Source organism: Echinococcus granulosus, assembly GCF_000524195.1.
Source record: "Echinococcus granulosus chromosome Unknown EG_S00012, whole genome shotgun sequence".
Lineage (NCBI taxonomy): Eukaryota > Metazoa > Platyhelminthes > Cestoda > Cyclophyllidea > Taeniidae > Echinococcus > Echinococcus granulosus.
In genome coordinates this window covers 502,656-523,766 of record NW_020170392.1, presented here as the reverse complement: position 1 = coordinate 523,766, position 21,111 = coordinate 502,656, and the positions used below count along the sequence as shown (strand labels likewise).

General features: G+C 42.8%; 2 protein-coding genes across 2 annotated transcripts; both read right to left on the bottom strand. All coding sequences in view use genetic code 11, as the record gives it.

The window, feature by feature from the left end:
* Positions 1 to 5,933: 5,933 nt before the first annotated feature.
* EGR_02611 (hypothetical protein) lies at positions 5,934 to 7,608 on the bottom strand (the record flags this gene model as incomplete). Its single annotated transcript, XM_024491860.1, has 6 exons — positions 5,934 to 6,234; positions 6,478 to 6,579; positions 6,954 to 7,003; positions 7,253 to 7,391; positions 7,433 to 7,509; positions 7,543 to 7,608. 6 exons carry the CDS (start codon positions 7,606 to 7,608, stop codon positions 5,934 to 5,936), a joined length of 735 nt encoding a protein of 244 aa, XP_024353675.1.
* A 930-nt stretch (positions 7,609 to 8,538) lies between these two features.
* EGR_02610 (Histone-lysine N-methyltransferase MLL5) lies at positions 8,539 to 16,677 on the bottom strand (the record flags this gene model as incomplete). Its single annotated transcript, XM_024491859.1, has 15 exons — positions 8,539 to 8,624; positions 8,902 to 8,989; positions 9,070 to 9,457; positions 9,844 to 10,082; positions 10,156 to 10,273; positions 10,600 to 10,706; positions 10,843 to 10,936; positions 12,629 to 12,784; positions 13,013 to 13,310; positions 13,541 to 13,643; positions 13,727 to 14,126; positions 14,309 to 14,388; positions 14,546 to 14,689; positions 15,277 to 15,946; positions 16,502 to 16,677. The coding sequence occupies 15 exons, from the start codon at positions 16,675 to 16,677 to the stop codon at positions 8,539 to 8,541; spliced, it is 3,147 nt and encodes a 1,048-aa protein (XP_024353674.1).
* Positions 16,678 to 21,111: the final 4,434 nt, after the last annotated feature.

Below are 21,111 nucleotides of genomic sequence, written 5' to 3'. Positions count from 1 at the left end.
TCTATCGACAAGCCTTTGCATTCCGCAAGATACCACAAGTCACGGCGCAGTTCGTTGCAGTGAGGCACATCAAAAAACCTCACTACGTCTTTTGCTCGCACATTGCTTACGTAAAACTGTCCACAAGGTTAAATAGACGGTTCACTGAATATATAGCCACCGCAAACTCTCTTCATACCATGAGTGTTGTCGATAGTGGTTTCCTTGACCACTGTTTTTTGATTATGGCATAACCCTCTCTTCTCCCAAAGTCACCTACTCAGCTAGGAACGAAGACTTTGCGTTAACAGATGTCTAAGCATGTAGCCATTGAATTACTTCTTTCATACCATCGTATCTTCGCTTTCGTTGCCTTTATGAACTGGATTTGGGAAGGGATACTAGCTGCCTTAATATCGCTGAAGGTTAAAAAACCTTGTGAAGTGAGGATAGGTTCAAGGGAGTGGGCCAGTAGTGGAAGACGCAATAGGGCAAACTGTTCAATGTTAACGATTGTATTTAGTTAACAAGACCCTGCAAGTTATAATGGTTACTCACACCAATCTGTATCTTAAACTTCATGAGCATTTTGCGCTTTGTAGGTGAAGAAGTAGGAGCGAAAGACGTCAAGTGAGGTTCCGTTGGGGCACCCTCTCCATCTTTTAAGTGGGCAAACAGCGACAGAAAAAGCAAACATGGTGCCATTTTGTGTGTGCATAAGCTGAACTAGTGTTTCTTGTTTCACGGGATCCCAAAAGAGTGCATTTATCATATTAGAAGTGCTATTTTTGATGAACTATATTTAGCCTTTATATACTCCATAGTCCCGCGCCTCATCACTCGTTAGGTGATTCAAAAATTAACTACTTTAGTATTCTCCACACTGAAAACGCTAGAAGTTGACTTTTCACGGGTAATGCTGCTAAAGTGCAATACTTTGACTGGTTGTTTGACACGTCGTTTTGGTTTTGCTGGTAACTGAGGCCCCGTCGTTATGCTACCTCTGGGTGGAATAACCTCCGGACCATGCCACTAGCCCCCGGCCATTCCGCACGTCGACGGTGCATATTCTGCCCTGATTTTATGACTCCTCTCGTCTTCAAGGAAGTCCCCAAACGCTACAATACACGCTAAACACCAAATCTAGATGAGTGAGGGTGTAACTAATCCAAAGAAAATTTGTAAGCAAAATAACTAATACAGCATCATGCCTTTTCACTAGTTTGCGCTTAACGTTCAATGGGAATAGGAGTTGATAAGTCGTGATTTTGTAAAATGTATTTAAAAATACCCAATAAGTAGCGCCCCAAGTCTAACCTGAGGCCAAGAGGAAGCACAATGTTAAGGACAGAAAATGTATTGCCAACGTACAGGAGGGCCGAGGGTTTACCGCTATGATTCGGGAACCATGCCGCCCAGCGGAAGTAAAATAGCTGAAACTCAAACTCCAGCGAAACCAAAAGAGAGAGTTAAGCAGACAATCACATTATTACATAGTTGCTCTCTCCATTTGAGCGTCAGCCTTGGCGCTTCCCCCGGTCAGCCTCCTGCGTCAGCCATCACAACGTAGTTGATGCTGTAAGGGAAAACACTCACAAACCGACTGCGATGGTCATCAAATTTGCATTCAACTAAGCAGATACTTCGCTACAACATTGCTGATCTTTCCTGTCGATTCCACTGCATCAAGAGTTTCGTCCTGTTTGGGAACTGGATTTGGGAAGGGGGAGCATGCAGACCATCGCGTGTGCCTATTGCTAGGCATAGGAACACTGACCTCAAAGCAGAGTCGTTTAACAAAAGACAGGCATAAGATAGTTTCATGTGGATAATGTTTTGCGTCTATTTCACCTTACTCATTAGTTCTACCCAGCCATATCGGCCTGAGTTCCATCCAGCTGTGGAAATGTGGCAGAGGTATCGCGTGCTCACTCGATTGACATCTTCATGTGGTTACCGTAGAAACTCTGTAACGAACTTTTCTACTTAGTTCATGGCCACGGCTAGTGTCGTCCAAGTTTCTTATAGCATTCCTGCTGAGGTAGTTGCCGAAAGCAAACGTCATTTTCAATGCGTTTGTCAGAAGTCTTCACCGATTCTCCCATACACAACGTGTGCCCTTTTTCCGTCACGTTAAGATTTAGCATTTAACATTATAAATCAAAGTATTCGTCCTTCTGGATTGGGTCTACTTTGTAGAGCTCCAAGAATTACTCGAAGTCAAATATTTGGGCAGAAAACGCATTGCGAAAGTACGAGAGGGCTGTTGGGGCTACCTGTGTGGCCCGTAGGCCATGGTGCCAATGCGAAGCATAAAGTAACGCAAAACCAGAACGAAGTGTTAAACATCTAATCAAGGAATTACAATTTCATACATTAAACGAAGCTTTAAGACTGTCCGATCTCTCCGGAAAAGTTAACAGAGGAATCTGAGGTTTCCCCACGACATTCATTTCAAGGAGAACAATTTGTGCCGCTGGAAGTGATAAGAGGTAATCGCATAACTATATGCCCATACCATGACTTCGCAGCGGATAACTAAACACATGAGGTTTTACAAGTCTCATGGCAGAACTCGGCGAGGCTCAGCTTGAAATTCTATTTTCCTGAACGAGTTCATTTGAATTCCCAAAAATTCCAAGCGTTCTGTGGCACTGCACACGAGGAGTAACAGGAAGGCTCGAACACAACACAAGCCTTCAATTCATCCGCCCCGATCCCCTCCCTTTGTAACCCACATCATATTTTTGCTTTTCATTACAGCTATTTAGAATTACAGTAAATTTCACAAAATATTAGCACTGAAAATGGTTAAAAAATTTGCGCATTTCAGGCCAAGAAATGGCAATTATGTTCGGAAACTGCCTGATGAAAACCCTCTTTAAATTAAAAACGAATTCGTTAAAGTTAGGTGGTGATTTAAAAGGAAGTGGCAAGACAGGTGCGCATACCCACCCCCGTGTTTGGCGATGGCGATGCGCTGGTGGATTTTGTGGGAGCTCGAGAGGCCACTCAGTAATTTTCGCATTCTTCCGTCAAAGTTCTGTACTCTTTCGATAGTTTGTCCAAATACTCGGACTGAATGTACTTCCGCATGGCGGCCCGGCCACTCCGCCCGCCTGTACGTCAGTAGCACCCTTTCCGTCGTACCAATATAACTTTTACGTTTTTGGGGAAGACTCGGGAAGCTGCATCTTTACGCTTTTATTATTCTTAAATTTCCCTTGAGCAATAAGTGCCTCCTGTTCCAGAAAGTTGTTGAAGCTATACGCCATTCACTGTTTTCCCAGGGTGATTGTTTAACTTGACGCTGCTTAAATATGATGGGTGAGCTCACTCCATCCTGCTAATTAACATACATCAAGAAGTAATGTGAGAAGACAGAAAGATGTTGTAAAGAGAACTCTTCAACGCTTCGACGACCTTTTTAGGTCAAAAGTGATAACGGTTTAAATGGTCTGTTGCAAGAGAGTTGAATTCTGGCCATCTGGCCCTAAAAGTGCCTCAATGCAAGTATAAAGCCTTAATGACCTGTGCGATTTGACTGTCCTTGTAAATCACATCCCACCGGATCGGGAATCCATCACTCTCACTTGTACTAGTACAGTTTGTAAGTAGGGATTGGCGAGTCATCCTATTTGGCAGGGACCAAGCTATACTCTAAGCGGTTATTTGCTTTTACTGATGCGATTAAACAAATGAGGCTTTCTAAACACCTGGCAGGATTAAGGACCATGATAGAGGCATCTGCTGACAGCACCACCGCATGAGATATTGGCAGAGGTGCCAAGTAAAAGCCTCTAGTCAAGGAAATCTATGGCGTTGACATGCCAGCAAATTTTAATTGGTAACACTCCCTACACGCGTTCGCACCACTCGCCTCACATTCCGCATCTTCAAAGAGCCAGCGTGCAGGAGTGACCCGACAAAGTGCAAGGCTGGAATCACTTACTTCCTCCCTAAAGTATTTTCCCATTCCTGACAGGCAAAATACTAAATGCTGCTTTTGTCAAGCAGTCAATTGACATTAAAGAGTACGCATACAGAAGTTTTGTTTTTCTTTATTTTCACGTCAAGTGATACGCCATCAACACTTGGCTGCAACCCACTGGCGCTGTCACATGTAAGCCTCAATCTCCCTTATTTAGCGTGTCACAAAAATTTCCCAGCTTTGCAGTTAAACGCATCCCACGCTTTCTTCACACTTCAAGGTTAAGGAAACAGTTTTTCAAGTGATGACAACTTTGATGGTTTTCGTGGGGCTATTGAAAAGGGATTGACACCCAACTTGTAGACACTCCTTTCTCAGTCACTTTTTTGATCGCCGACCTTTGGAGATAACGTCACCCTCTCCTCACAGTATATTTCGATATTTCATAATAAATGTTTATTGAAGTGAAAAGTAGTGAAAGTGGTTGCCGTAACACTTTGTCTGTTTGCTTAACCCCTCGCTTCCGTCTGGCTCTAGGCACTCAAGGCTACGCCTTTGTGCCTCCGGACCTTGCCAGTAGGCCCCAGCCCTTCCATACGTCGGCAATATATGTTCTGCTCTTGTGTAATTTTTTTTAATTCGTCTTCACGGAAGGCTGGTGGAGCTGCATTAGCGGTAGTGTAAAGTGAACCCTAACTTAAAGGATAACCAACCCTGATTTCTACTACTAAATGCGAGGCCTGAACGTGATGGAGGAAGAGCATTTGCTGCCAATGAAAGTACCTACGACGACTCCTAACAAATGAGCTGAAAGTGACATCTACCTAATCCAGTGTTCCACAGGAATGCGGCACTAGCCGCGGCCATGAACCACATGGAAAAGTTTATTACTGAGTTGTCTACCATACCTTTAAGAAAATACCAATTATGCGAGCATGTGATACCTCATCCTCTCTGCTAGCTGGATAGAGTCCAGATAGACATGTTTAGACAGCACTGTAGTAAATACGAATCAAAAAGTAGAAACAGAGACCGAAACTTAACTACACTATGCTATTTTTAAACCCCGCCCTTTATTAAATGATTCTGCTAGTAGGCCAGTGTTCTTGAGACTGCACATTTTCCTTTTCCCCAATACAGATTCCAAATGGGACGAAACTCCAAAATCAGTAGAATTGCCAGGAGGGGGAATCAATGACGTCGCCGACAAACATCTTCTCAGATGCACATGAACTCGATGACTAGTGAAGTTGATAGATGAGTGATATTTCTTTACCACTACCAACTACGTTGTGATGACCAACACTGGAGGTTGAGGGGAGCGTCGGGGAAAACGCTCAAGTAAGAGGAGGGGCTATGCGATGCTTTGGTTATTTGTTTAACTCCACGCTTTGGTTTCACGGGGACTTAAGATTCCACCTTTGAACTTACGGCGAGCGGCATGACTTCCAGGCAATACTAGTAGCTCCCCAGCCCTTCTTCACATCAGCAATGCATGTCCTGCTCTAGTATTATACCTTCTTTCGCCTTCAGGATAGTCTTGGTGCGCTATAATTGTCTTAAAAACGAGGCAAACTTAATGTTTGCCATCTTTTGTTACCAAAAATATTCTTTACACCTTTTGAGTGTAATTACACAAACACAGTTTCACAAGTGTATTAAGGTGAATTTGCTAGATTAATATTGCCAAATTTTAAAGACATAATATTTGTAGGGCCTAGTCTGGAGGGATTAGACTCCATGCCAAGGGCATGGATAAGGAAAGACAAAATCCTTGTCTCAATATTGAAGGCACAAGGAATTAGTGCTTGATTTTTTGTAAGAAGACTTAGAACATGCCAAAGAATATCCTGGTATTTCCAAAATGCTACTAGGATGCCCCTTCAATCATAAAACTGACAAATAAGCATCTATTTCAATCACAACTATTCACTTTTATTCATACCGATCTGTTTAAACCACGATCATGAGAGAAGTGTATCTATATTGTGGTACTCTGAATACCTTCATACTCATCCCATACTTATGCGCATTCATGCTCGGCTACAGTGCATCTGTGACAGCATAAACACGTAGGTTTGGGAAGATTCGTTGCCCTCTCCCAAATGGTATTTTCGTTGTTTACACGCTCCACTTCCGTCGGTGGATCTCTGGGTTGCCAGTTTGGCGGGACGGCCGTTCCTATTCTTCCCACGTACGTACCCAGAAGGTCACAGGGAGGGTCGTTCATGCGTCCTGAGATTTCGGCTTCGTGTCTCTTAGCGAGTTCTCCTTTAAATGCTGCGATCTGCATTCTACGGTGTTGCATAACGCTGCTGTTCTGGCTGTAAACACGGAAAGGAAAGATTTGCAATCCTGCTAACAAATTGTTAGCGGATGTTTTAAAAGCTCAAAATAATGACAGATTGCAATTAGTGCCATTATAGCGTTAATAAAAATGCAAAATAGCACCATTTTATGAGACATTTGCCTTAAAAAAGAGAATAACTATAAGGCATGATTTGTGGTTGGGTTAAATTAAACTTATCGGCTGATTGCAAAAGACCAAGTAATGCAGTGGTCCCTACCATTGCCTTAAGTCGTTTGCACCGTCTTCCACTTTGGACGAACTTTGTAGTCCGCTTCTTTTCAAACTGTCTAGTAAGGGTCTGGCTGATTCAATGCAATCGCTAGGACAAACATCGATTTTATCAGGTTAATCAAACAAATTTTGTACTCGCACCTTTCATTGAATGATTCTAAATAGTTTTTGCAAATAGTTCCTAGACTGTTCAGCAAACTTATTGTTATGCATTCGGTCATTACAGCACTTTAGCATGAGCAGCTACAATGACGCCGGAAAGCAAAACAAACAAGGGACATAATGTGTTATCACGAATTATTTTTCTTTGATATCGTAAAATGAAGACCGCATTGCTTATCTGCCTACCTAATTTCTGGGGTGGCTGGCCAGTTATCCACTGGCAATTACTAATCACAGGTAAATTTAACACAAAGTGGAATTGTAGCTTAAAAGTTTGACTAAGGTATGTACATGACGTACGAGACTGCTATTTTCCTGGCTTTGTCTTTGCCATCTTCATTGCTGGGAGACTAACAAATTAAATACACATTATAAGTAAAACGGTTAGTGAATATACACGTTAAAATATTGAAAAAATACCTAAAGTTGAATAAACAGATGTTCAACCAGTGACATCAATTAACCCATCTTAATTTAACCAAACTTGCAAAGCTTTTTTAAAAAAACTTGACTTGCAGTGTTTATTTGTGGCTGCTAAACAACTTTTTGGATAACCAGTAACAATTAAATGAGTGATAAATGAATTGGCTTTTACTAACCGGATTTCTTCTTGCATTGCCCACAACAACTTGCTTATAGTTTGGTATAAAAAATTGATCGGCAGATTTTTCCAAAGTAGCAAGTGGATAATATTGTTCAGTAAAAATATTTTTATCAAATGGGGACACCTCAAATGCCCTAATCAAAGTAATCAAGTGTCACTGCCTGTGTTAGCGTACAATTGAGTAGTTGTTTTGTAAAGATGATTGGTAACATCCTTATAACCCTCGTTTGGCTTTTCTAGCCAGGGAAATGGCTACCGCAAGATTATGCATACCAGGCAACTCACTAGATGGGGTAACGCATTTGATATACGGTAGGCATCTGGATATTGCTTCTTAAAATCGTTTAGCATAATGCCCTTAAAAATTAAAAAAATTAAATGTACGGCGCAGCCTTGCTAGATTAGCCTTGTCGGATGCATAACTGTTACGAAATGAGTTGTATCTTTCCTGTAAATCATGTTCAAGTTCTGATGACTGTTAACGCAGAAATTAATCATGAAGTACGTTTGTTTGTTACCTTGACTAAACAAATCTTATTTTCATGTAATTCGTCAAAATTTAAATTTGGCTTTGAGTAATAATTCTCAACTGGGTCACATAATTTTTTTCCATAATGTCTGAAAGGAAACATTGACTCAAGCTCACGTTCTGCAAAATCATTTTCTCGTTTTTCTGCAGCTTCTCGTGACTTTTGAGAAAAAAATCGGTTGTTGTCCTGCTGTGATTTTTTTTTGTGTGGCTTTAGATCGCAGGCGCACATTACGTCACATGGAACAGCACAACGAATGGGATTATTCGCATTGTTCGATAAGAGGTTGCAAGCTCCATTAGATCGTTTATGTATTTTGCTGTGCGACATTTTGCACTCTTTGATACTGCTAACTAATTATTATCTTAAGGTTTCTAAAATAACGCAATAAATAACTCCCCACTTTAAAGGTGTGGTGTTATGTATTTCTAGCGAATTGATACAGTAAAAGAAAAGTGAAATTCATATGGCCTTGAAGACCAAATGAATTGTGTAAGTGAAAAGATGCAGTGTTTGGCATACCGTAACAAACATTCTTTCTGATTCTGACAGCTTTGCATCAATGCAACAATTTCAGTTTTACACCAGTTTTTAAATGGAAATATCTACGGGTAACATACTGAATAGCAAATTGGCATTGTGTTAACCAAACTGATTTACGTAAGGCGCGTGGAATGCTGGCACATTCCTAGAATGGCCTAAACTTCCCACATCAGTACTCACGCGGTGCCACTCCCTTTAATAAGCCAGTTTAATTGCACAGGGACCCTGAAACGGCAAGGGAACCACTCCCGTCGACGGCGACCACACGCTCAGGAGGACCCCAAGTCAGCCCACCTAGACCCTAGTCGTGAAACGTGGAGGACTTTGACACCGAATCACCTGACAAAAGTACCGAAATCACGTAGAAGCACACATCACTGGCCTCAGAGATGCACAGAATCCCGCGAGGCATCGTCAGATGCGAGAAAGCAATGCTCGGTCCCATTAAGGCATAAATGTTACATTAATTTAGGGCAGTAAAAATTTACACAAAAAATCAATAGACACTAATTGATAATCCCATGATTAGTGTGCTGATAAACTGTCGCCTATCGTCTGCTCTTTGAATTACTAGTCGGCATCGTCGTCGCCGACGCCGCTGCTGCTGCTGCAGCCTTTGCCGCTTGCCGTCGAGTCGTGATGATCGATTCAAAGGGAGGCTAGAATAAAAACCATCACCAAGAGAGTTACTTCTCGAGATCAAATGACACAAGAGTTTGTTCAAAACGCGACAACTTACAGATGAGTTCTTATCTCCCTTGGTGCTGCTCTTTTTCTCTTCAGCTCCCGCAGGATTAGGCGAGGGTCGTTTCTTGGCCGGCGGAGGTTCTACGCTAGGCGAAGGGGCGTCAGTGCTGATCGTTGTTTTTGCAGTCGTTGTCGTTTCAGTAGCTGTCGTGGTAGAGGTGTCGGTGCTTACAGTGGTGGTGAAAAGACGAGTTGAAGGGAAGGGACGTTTGTTAGAGGCGACGAATCGCTGTGGGCTGTTTGTAGCTGAGGTGGGAATGAGGGAGGTCAGGGACGCTTTCTGAGTGGAGGACATGAGCACGGGAGAGTTCTCGGTCGAAAAGGTACGCGTGCTTGATGGTGTTGTCGGCGACTGGTCTTCTGTTATCGGCTTGGAGAGGCTATGTATACAAGAAACACTGCGGATTAAGAGAGTATGAACCGTTTCCTTCATTTTCAAATAAAACGAACTGAGGAATAGTGTAATGGTGCAACAGAGTAATCTATTTTAGTCTGCAGTCGTCCGAGATTGGGCTGCCGCGTCAGTGATACAGATACTGCACCGTTAGCTTCTTAGACTGCTCTATGCGGAGGAAATAATTTTATTTCTAAAACTGTCGCCTAAAATTTTTAGGGACAAATCAAGCTCTGCGGGAGCACCAGTTAAACATAATATCCACCACTTCGATGAAATCCTAAAATGAACGTGTAGACACCTTGCGGATACGACGCAGAGGAGGAATACCAGCCAAAAGTGAATAGATGGAGGCCCTAGAGAGCAACTTACGCATTGAGACGGGATTCAATAAATTTTCCATAATCCAGGTAGGGCATCACTTTGTGGCGTGCGAGCTTCCGACACCACTTTTGTACGGGGCACCGGGAACGGGCGCAGGCGCATTTGACTGTGTAACGACACGACCGATAGTCGAAATCAAAGGGAATGGTCAATTCAACACCCGGCATCAGTTCCTGTGTTGTGCGGATTATGATACGCAGTTTGTTGCACACTATAAAGTGGTCCAGCTAAAAGGAAGAGTTGGAGGTGATAAGATCATTCGCTCTTTACTTGGAAGCCAGAAGATGCTAGGCTACTCACGAAGCAATTGGGAATACACGATCGACGAATGAATCGGGCATCATTGCCATACTGGGAGGTGTTTATTGCCACTGCACGATCCCCAAAGTTGTGGTAGATCATGACATAGCGATTGTAGCTGCAATACGCAAAACGTTATCATGAATAAGGATAGCGTAGGCTTATGTGCGGATTCACTACACTCAGCCCTAGATAAAGACGTAGTTCAGTTGAGATCCGTAAACTTTAAACAGAGGATACGGTCCTTACCGAAGAGGCAAGTCAAATGATATTTTGAATTGTACGTTAGTACAAGGGCCCTTGCCATGTCTGCTTGAGCCTTCACCCAAGTAATTAATGCTACTAAATTCTCTGCTCTTCCACGGACTCATAACAAGACCGCTTGCACGCCAGCAAGTGAGAAGATAGAGAATAATCAAATACAGTTGAAATATAGCATCATACTCATTAATAGGGTCGATGAAATGTTCGTATTCCTCCAGAAGCATGAGGTTTCCACGGATCTCCGTCACAACTTCGCCCTTTCCAAGCCGAGCTGACGCCTCAAGGCCCTTAAAAAAAATGACTTTTAATATGTGCATAAACAAGGGGATAAATCCGTCTTCAAGGAATGGATAAAGTCAAGGGATGATAATGAAAAGCAAAGACTTGAACCGTATGATTTTTTATAAATAATGAGCCGCCCACCTTGTCATTGTGATCAAACATAACAACTCGGCAGAGCGGAGTTCGGCCAAGACAGGTTGGAGGGAGGCGTTGAACACGCTCTCGACCGCTGGCGCTGAAGCGAGCAAACAAACGCAAAAGTCGGACATGAAGAAAATGTTAGCACTACACAAGGAAGGGCTTGGGGCTAGGTGCAAAAACGCAGAAATGCACAGAAACTCCAGCCGTACACCGGCCATGGGATTACAAGTCTCAGCTACTGGACCACTCGATTGAGTCATACATGCAGTGACTTGAATTTTAACTGTGCGTTCAACTACACGCGTAGTCCCGTCTCGATGGCGTGGTCCGCCGACACCTCTGTGCGTTGATGATAAAGCGTACGGACTGCAATGAATTTTTACGAATTCGGAAGAAATTCGGGATGTTGCGATGGTGCCAACAGCAAGCAAATCAAATCAACAGAACGCCTATCTTGATTTCTGCGGCTAATTACTAAACCCTAACTATTCCGCAGATTCATTTGTCTAGTGTTACTTCAGGCCCAGAACACTGTAAGTGTGATGGACTGGAGATACAACTGCTCATTATAAAGTTTGCCCTACACACCACACCAATGCAAGCAAGTAAGACTGAGATCTATCTACCCCTCCAGCACAATGCAACTCAAACGTGCTAAAACACTTCCTCACCTTCCTCTTCCAAAACAGGCAGTGCTTAGACGAGTCAGCCAATCAGTCCGAAGAAAGCTCGGTCCCATCCACTTTCTCACAAGACGGTCAAGACCTCATGCCCCACTGCATGTCTCATAGTTCACCGCATAACTTAGTCGCGAGAAAATCTTCACTTTTAGCATAGTAGAGAACCATGTTGACTCAATCTCATCCTCCACGATAACGACATTCTTCCAAGTGCTTACCACCTTACCTCAGCATCAGCGTTAGACAACCACAGGCCAAGTAGAACAGACGTTTGGAAATGAAGGGGAGATAAAAGTGAAGGTGGCTAGGGATTGGCTTCTTGAAATAAGCCCTCTCATAAGTAGCATTCGCAGAAGGCTTGTGTCGAGTTGGGAATGAATTACGGATTGTAATGGTGATAATTTCAACGAGTAGTATATTTCAGGAAGCTTTCTATAGTTAGTTAAGTTTTATTACTATCATAAGGAAGCCACACAAACTTATTTCATCACCCTATACTTTCGTTTTGTTAAAATGGACTTCTGCCCTTGCCTACAGCCTACGAGCCCTTTTGTGCTTCGGCCACAAATCCTGTTCTCCTTCCTACTGTAGTTTATTTCGCCCTGAGGGAGGATTTGGAGTGCTTTATAACGATGTTCGACTACTCGAAAGTACTAATTTAGGTTACGAGAAGATGGATACAGAAAGAAGAAGCCGTAAAGACCATGGAACTAAAGGCAGAGATAAGGATTTTGGACCTTTGAGGGAAACTTACAACTCCTGCAATGGCACTGTGATGTAAAGACAAATTTGAAATACGCCTAGAAATACAAATAAAAGTACTGGATTGGGAATTCCCTCCTTTAACCACAAACAGACAATAGTTGCCGCCACACGTCATATTGCTTTCCACAGCTTGCAATAGATAATATTTGTGACAAGTATTCAGTCTAACTAGATGACAGTAATTAGGTTTGGTAAGACCTTTAGAATTGTACAAATAAGGTACTTTCACAGTTTAACTCGATCGGTAGTCTGGTTCTAGAATCGTACGCTGTATGGCATTACCAAGGATAACTCAGACACCACATTTCCAAAATAGGGAACAAGAGGGGCAGAGTACTTACACACGCTGCGCCACAAAGGCAAGGAGATTCTCTGAGTAAAAGCTCACATCAGCCTCCTTGTAGTCCTTCGCCCAAGCGGAACCCAGTGTGGAGCCTACAACATTTCCTCGCTTGCCTGAAGACAGACGCGACGGGGAATCGCCGAAAGCCGATATTCTAAAACAAGGAGGTTGCCGAATGGCTGTCTTACATATATATATCCACACACTTACACAGAGTAAAGTGCGCAAGAGGGCGATGTTACGCGGCCTTCATAACTGTATATATGGTGAGCATATGAGCTGCTGTAAGCGTGACCCCAAAGCAAGTAGGTGGGAAGACCTCTTAGCTTCTTGGGCAGAGTTTCGATTATGAAAGGAGGTAGGGAATAGATGAAAGACTAACCTCTTTTTTCTGCTACCTCCCACACCCAAGACCATGGGACTGGTGGTGGGAGTAGATTCTGCAGAAACAGTAACAATGGGGCTGGAGGGCGAGCGGTCGGCAGTGCTGTCAGCAGAGTAGATTTTCATGTTATGATGGTAGGCAAGTTGGAAAGGTGTGATCTGCCTCACTGGAGTGCCAGCGGGAGTACTAATGGTGCTCATGGTCGGTGAATTGACGATACTCGATGGGCTTTCTTGAATCGTGGATTCGTTAGCCATGCCGGCTTTCGTAGAAGCTGGCATTGCTTCGACATCGTCTGTTGATATAACGGTAAAGAACGAGGATAGCCTTCGAACATTGGTTAAGGTTTATACTTCAAAACTCGAATCAATGCGATGAAGAAAGCGTTTTCAAAAAGACCATTAAAGAGTAAGTCGTGACTAGCATAAGCCTCAGATAATTAGGTCACATGACGATGGGGACCCAAGTTCAGATTCTGCACATTCATCCATGGTTCAGGCAATAAATACAGGCAACTACACATACATGACGTGGTAGTAAGGTCCTGCTTTCGTTTGGACGCTCTCGGTGGTGACGGAATTCGACGATTAACATCTGTCGTCTCATTATTCTGACGTTCAAGACAATTCTAAAGTTTAAATAAAAAATAGGTTGAATTGTACTTATACTTTGCGTCGACCAAAGACAAAAGGTAAGAAAGACAACATTTACCATCTTGTGACGTTCGTCGGTATTGGGAAAAGTGGTGCTCCGTGAGCCGGATGCAGCGCTACCGCCACTGATGAGGCCGAGCTGGCGAGCCCGGTCCGTGGCACTGGCCAGAAGCTGGGCGCCACCAATTGGGTGTTTGATCACTTCGCTTTTGCCTGCGTGGTGATGGATGAGAGAGAGAAGATTTAATTGCTTCGCCGATTCACGTTGCTTCAACGCGGCAAGAACGCGTTCCACCACTTCAGAGCGGACAACGAATGCCGGCCGCAGGCAAGAGGGACAGAGATAGACGGAGGGATCCAAGAGTCTCTCTTTGGGAGTTATGTTTGTGGGGTCCGCTTCGTCTGTGCAGGCTCCCTCCTCGTACACTATCTCCATGCATTCCATATGTTGCAAATAACTACGAGAAAAGGGAGAATATCATAAAACGCTCGTCATATTGGAAGTGTCCATTAAAGTAAGGTATTGTAAGAACTTGGGCTTTGGTCCGGTTCGACTATAGCTTTCAAACAGCACTGAATGTGAAAAGGAACTTTTAGACACAGGAATGCAGAAGTCAACTTGAATCGAATAATATCTCACCGGCAATTGAGACACTGCAGCATTCTTGAGTCCCCAACCTTAACTTCACAAAGACAGTTAACTGTAGACCATATGGCGGGCTAAAGGGGAGACAACAAAAACTGACAAGAAAATAAGGCCTAATGAAACGTACAAGAAGCAAATCAAACCATTGTAACAATAACGCAAAGAACCACATTACCAAAAAATAGACGAAACCAAGAATCGGACAAAATTAATAATTGGATAAAAACTAACTTTGGGACCCAAATCAGCTGCAGATCGGCGCGAGCTCTGGCCGGGAATATTGGAGGCTTCGGTGTCAGAGTCCTCTTCGTCCGAACTTTCGAGACTACTGAGTTTTGACGGTGAAACACAAAGGTCCTCGGGAACTTCAATTATCTGAATATGGGATAATGTTTGACAAGTGAAACAACACAGGTGATTAAACAAAAAAATAACACGTCATGAGAACTAAACAGAGGTAAGAAACAATTCAGTACACCTTTTCACACAAAATGCGTAAGCTTATTACCACCGAACTCGAGACCTTGATTAGCTCTGATATAGTATTCAACGACGGCTGCAGAGCTCGGCATTAGACAAGGAGGAAGACTTCTCGAAACTAATACATACAATCAGCAAGCTACAGCAGATACATCTAACCGACACTACCTTAGAGAAGGGAAACTCCCGTGATGAACTATTTCCACTCAAATCCTATATCGTAACAACAAGGTCAATTAAAAGAAAACAGAAACGCTAAACCGAACGAAAAAGTAGATTGAAAATAAGTCAAGGAAAAAAAGCAGTAAACTCAAATAATTTACTAAAATCACTAAGTAGGTTGTACATAGTGAGACGTTGAGAGCATGATTTGCATAAGACACTTCATGGCTCCTATCCATACGATTCTTGCACCTATTTGATCAATGAAGTAAGAAAAAATGGTAGTTAGGTCTCTAGTTTCCAAGGGATAAAGAACTGACCTTCATATCCGATTCAAGATACACTCTTTCTCCTTCGGATTCTTTTACCACGCTTTTGCAGTACCGCGGCACTGAAAATAAAACCTGGTCTTTAACAGGTGCTTGTGTCAGTGTATCCGCTTGTTGTTGCTGTTGCTGCTGTGGTGGCTGTTGATCGCCTTCTTGGACCTTCCAGCGTTGTTGAACAAGCAGAGTACCACCACTAGCCGCAGCCTTGGCGTGCCATGCAGCGAAAAGCGCCTTTTTTGATTCGGAAAGACCTGCAGTAGACTCCGCTATCGAGGCAAAGACAAGGGGTGTGACTTTGGTCGGCGGGGTGACGATCTTCGATGAGGAGGAGGAGGAGACAGCATTCGGTGATTTTACGCCTTTGGTTTTGATGAGAGACCTCGACAGAGAGGAGTCCTGCCCATTTTCATCGGCTTCGATGACCGCTGCCGTCCCAGATGTCGATTTAGACTCAGCTGGTTGCTTGGAAATTTCAATTGGTATGGTGAGAACAGAGGGTTTAGGGATAAAGTTGACATCCATGAGGTGAGGAGCCATGGCTGGAGGTGTCAGTCCAACCGGCAGTGCGTAGTTGTGATCGTTGTAGGGAAGACCAAAGGAGCAGATGGTAGGACCGAAGGACACCCCGGTTTCCGGGTATATGGCGTCAAAATCCTGAATACTGCAAATTCCAAGTAACAAAACTATTGTATTAAAACAAAGTTGATTGTTGGAAGAAAAGAAAGATAAAATTTGACAACGAAGCTCATGGACAGCTTTGCTGGACATTTTACAGTTATCGATTGTTTAAACACAGGTGCATGCTTAGACAAGCAGGATATAAAATTCAGTAAGTGCGAGGAAAACACAGAAGCTTCTCAAAATGCGCAAGTATCTTTACTACCAAATTTAGCTTCCACCAAAAATCGGGAAACAGTGGATAAAGAACAAGTTATGACTACACAGTATAAGGTAAGTAGAAACGACTTTATCCATGGAAGTAAAGGAGGGGGAAAATCGTAACGAAGGGTTCGCATTATTGCATCACAGGAAACGGTACGCAAAGAGCTTACGTGTAAAACAAAAAGATAGCCTATGTTAATTCCCATTTGTGTTCGGAACGCAATAAAAAGACGGAAACAAGGGGAAATGCGAACATATTCACACAGGACAACAAATATGTCGATGAAATAGGGACAAAACATAAAATAGATGAGCAAAAACTAAGAAACACTACCGTTTTTCCTTGTCTATGCAGGCGGTGAGTTCGAACATTGGTCCAACGAGATGAACCCCACTCTCAGGATCAAGATTTGCGAATCGTTGCTTAGCCGCTTGAAAGAAATTGGAGAATGGTTTCACGAACTTAAAACCTTGGAGAGGTGACGATATTTCTTCGGCGGCAATATCCATTGTTCGGTAGGGATGTATTTAAAAATCAGGCCAGGTAGAAGCAATGGAAATAAAAGAATTATTCTTCCAATATAGTGATACTAACAAAACAGCTTCAGCATACACACCAGTGTACGATGGAGGGACCAAATAGGAACTTCCAGCGGCGCGTATAGAATACTAATAAGTCAACAACGCTGTTTTCCTATTACCGCTTATTCGGCAAAGTTAAACACCACTTCTAAACACCCGGATATTAATCTTCGCGCAACATATCAAACAATGATTTTGTTCAAATCAGTTGGAATTTCATCAACAAAAACCGCTAACAAATAGTGATTTACCAAAATTAGAGCAAGGCAACAAAAATTAATTTAAAACAATATTTTTGGCTTATAAATATCAGGTTTATTGTTATTAAACACCTTAGAATTATTTGTCTGAATTAAAATTAAAAAATAAAACAAGGTCTTTATTAATGTTAATCGATTTCTCGTCACTAATATTTCATTAAAAGATTTCTTCCTTTCTTCTAAGGCTATAATTTTACTTATTTTAAGCTGTTCTTACTTCCTCCTTGGTGTCACTACAACTTTTCAAAATAAAACTTTCTAATCTTTTTGCTCACAAAACTCATTATTTTTTAGAGCCTGTTATGTGTATTGTTTCCGTTGTTTGACCTCTTGCTCGCTGCACTAGCCAACTTATTTCGGGCCCACTGTGTGAATTCCGTTATGTCAATCTTTTGAACTCAATTGTGCGTTGATCCAACTCTGTTTATTGCTTAAAGGATTTGCTCAAACACGTGAAACAAGGACTATTTTGTCGGTCTTCTCCCATTTGATTATTAACCTCTCCAGTCTGTTCGCCTATCCCAAACAATCGATCAAAACTTTATGGTTGCTCAGAAACTGAATAAGCCGTAATCGAGTAGATTAAATTTTATCATAAGAGGTGTTTTGAAGTTTATTAAAATAAATGAGCGAATGGCTGTTGGGTTGGAATGAATAGCAGTATAGAGCGTCGTTCTGATTTTGGCTGCTGATCATATTCATGGGGGATCATTAACCATGGAGGGAGTATGAACGTGTTTCCATTTTCATCATTCAATAAATGTTCGACCCTAGAAGGCAAAACCTCGATAAATGGCATGGTTGCTGTTTTTCAAACCCAAGATTGGGCATGACTTTTGGTTCCCATACTGGAGCATCAATCTACCGAAGTGAGTTCCACGTTTGGTAGATGAAAATCGGATGGACTGCGTCTGCTCTTCTCTAACAGTTCCCTCTTTGTTAGCACTCAAGAAGCTAAGATGGTTGGGAACATTAATATACTACTGAAACAAACGTTCTGATGGATGAGGCGTAGTGTGCTGTATGTGTTTCTCAAGGTACTGCCAAAGTAAATACTTCCATTGAATCCTTAACTGTTACATAGAAGAATAAGTCTAGTAAGGAGGAGGACGGTATACTGGGAAGTCAGGGAATCTCAATATGATATGCTATGAGCCGAATTTACAAAGTGGTAACCTGCATATCTTAATCGTAAGTTAGGACGCTCGTTCCTTTGTTTCCATTGATATAGGGAGACCGAACCTGAGACCTAAAGTCAAATATATCGTGAAATGGGTGGACGTGGATGCTGAAGAAAACACATTCGAAAAAATGGCGGTCATACGATTGGTTATGTAAATTTTATTTCGTAACTGTCTCCGCAGAGTGGAGCCTTCTGAGGATCGTTGTTTTAGGCACAAGCCCATCTAAACTGGAAACTACGGATATACATTTAGGGACTAGAGCACTTGTATGCAAATCAGATGTTTTTTTGGCTTAAACAGATCCACTACTCCGATTGCAGCATTATTTTACCGCTCCAGTAGTTATGTCTCTGCTTTTTTGTTGCAAATGCATTGGAGAAGGTTAGGGCAAATGGTGTTTACCCACCTGGAACTGGAAAATTGTTTTGCTATCTACAGCAATCGCAACAAAAACACGATCTTTTCTGTGAGGAAAAGTGGAAAACGTGAATTCATCAGTACTAACAATTGACTGACTGTTGTCTGTTTACTTGCCCACAAATTGGAAGGCTTGCTTTAGGGACTAATGCATTCAATTGATTGCCCAGAGGTATAGGTTTGACAGAACCACATCGCAAGTCCCAAACCTAGTCCGGTTTGGCTGCTAGTCGCGCTCCAGCTCCATCACTTCCTGTTTATCTGGATTCAGGCATAGTCTGAATGTAGTCAGATGTGGATATAATTCCCAGTAACATTATATGGCGAAAACACCCAAATCGGAATGCGGGGATTGCTATGAAGCAAAGGAGCGTTTTTCTTGCCTTACAAGTAAACGCCCTCACAAATTTTCAAAAATACAGCTCACAAGCAAAACATTTTTTGGCCTTAAAAGTTTTTTTCCTTAGACTAGAAGGAAGGAGAAGAAGCACAGGGATGCCAGCATGATGTCCCAGCCTACTACAAATCGGCCAAGCGGAAATTTTTTTCCCATACCTCAGATAGTCCCTTGTGCGCCATTTGGATAGGGCAATCAAGCATTCCATTAGACTGAGGAAACAAATGGTGGGTGCTTTACCTGGGGTGCATAAAGCAGCAAAGTAGAAGTGGACTCTAACGCATCAAATGCTTTTGCCGTCTAGATCGAAGGTGGGGGTGGCGACAAGGACAAGGGCGAGGCCGGCAGCATCAACAAAACCGATGGACACATTCAAAATTAGAGGCAGTGTTGGTATGCTATTTATGATCCGCTTATTTGAGATGTACGTACCTACGCACGTACTTTTTTCTGAGCTAATAATGGACATTTAGATTCCAATATCCTTTGGATTAGTGCTTCTCCCCACTAATTCAAGCGCGCGAGATGCAGCTAAGTGAGGTTCATGGTCTGTTAAGTAGTGCAGAGGTCGGGACGGACAAAAGAATGTACTTTAGTTGCTCAACAAGTACATGACTTCACAATTGAAGGAATGAGGAGAGTTATTCGCATGGGCTAAGTGCCAGGTAAATATCGAAGACAGTTAAACTAGATTTGTCCGGGAGATTAGAGAGCAGTAAAAAATGCGATAGTTCCCAGCATTTGGGAATACTGAGGGGGTAGGAGCCTTCAAGACATAGAGGAATGCCATTGCAGTGGTAGAAGGCAGCTGGTGCATCATGCTATTTTTCAAGTCAGCCAGTGAGTGGAGCATGCGCCTGATCGACGAGTTAAGTGACCTGTGATGGAGTGATAGTGCGCAGGAAGCGAAACTGCCTGTGAGAAAAGAGGACACAATCATTGATGAATGCTTGCGATTTTTAAAATGACTACAAACCAGGCACCCAAACAGCCTCCATTTTTTGATTAGCACAGCAGAGCAGAGCTACCGAGGATGGTTCATACATTTTGATGGTTATGCGATGGGATCGGTGTACGAAGTGCGGCAAGTGACCGTCTGGAAGCATGAATCCAGCTGACACTGATAGTGTCTTTCTTGGAACCCACAGTTCTAGTTTCCCTTGACTACCTCCTGCACTAATTAATGAGTGTAAGTAAAATATATTTTTTACCTAAACCATGAGGCAACACTGCTCCTCCAAAATGACAGGACTCAATCGTAACCATGCCCCTCCAAGTAGCATATAGATGCATGAAGGCGAAAATCTGCTCAGCTTACAGCTGAATGGAACTAAATTAACGACTTCTTAGGTCAGTACTGTGACAAGCCTGCATTAATCAGAGTTTAAACACTTAAAGTGTAGTCTCAGTCAGGCGTGGCGCTTGGTTTGCTGGCGCCTGTGCCACTGTCATGGTAGGCTGTTGGCACGTGAGAATCAGCTGATGACGTGGGTGCCGTGAGTGGCAATTTCAAGCCACTGGAGTGGAGTGAGAGCCTACAGTGTGCTCATGCGTCGGAGGCGAGTTTATTAAGGCCAGTTTTTCATTTCACCTCTACTATATTCGCTGACCATGAAAAAGGTGGTATTTTGAGATGCTGTTTTTTAAAATGGTGCCTGAAGGTGTCAAGTAGAAGGGTGCGAGTGGCACTTGGATGCCTGTTAACTTTGCCTTAACTCAAAATCTCAAGCCAGTGGGTGTTCTCAGCTTATAGGAAGCTGAAATCTGATTATTTGCACAAGAATGGCCTTAAAAGAACTCAATTTTATAACCTGCGGCTGGTCACCCTGGATGGTGATGGTGTGCTTTCGCATATGCAATGTTAACTAGGTCAACAAAGAGGCAAAACAAAATCACCATCCCATTTAATATGATCTAACAACACGAACCATAAAAGTGTCCAAAATGTCGGCCAACAAGCTTTTACATTCGATAGGATAACGACCAGCAGTTGCATGCAAGTGTCAGACGGAAGAAAGGGCTCTGCAATTTTGGCTGTGACTCACTGCAACGAACTGCGCCGTGACTTGTGGTATCTTGCGGAATGCAAAGGCTTGTCGATAGG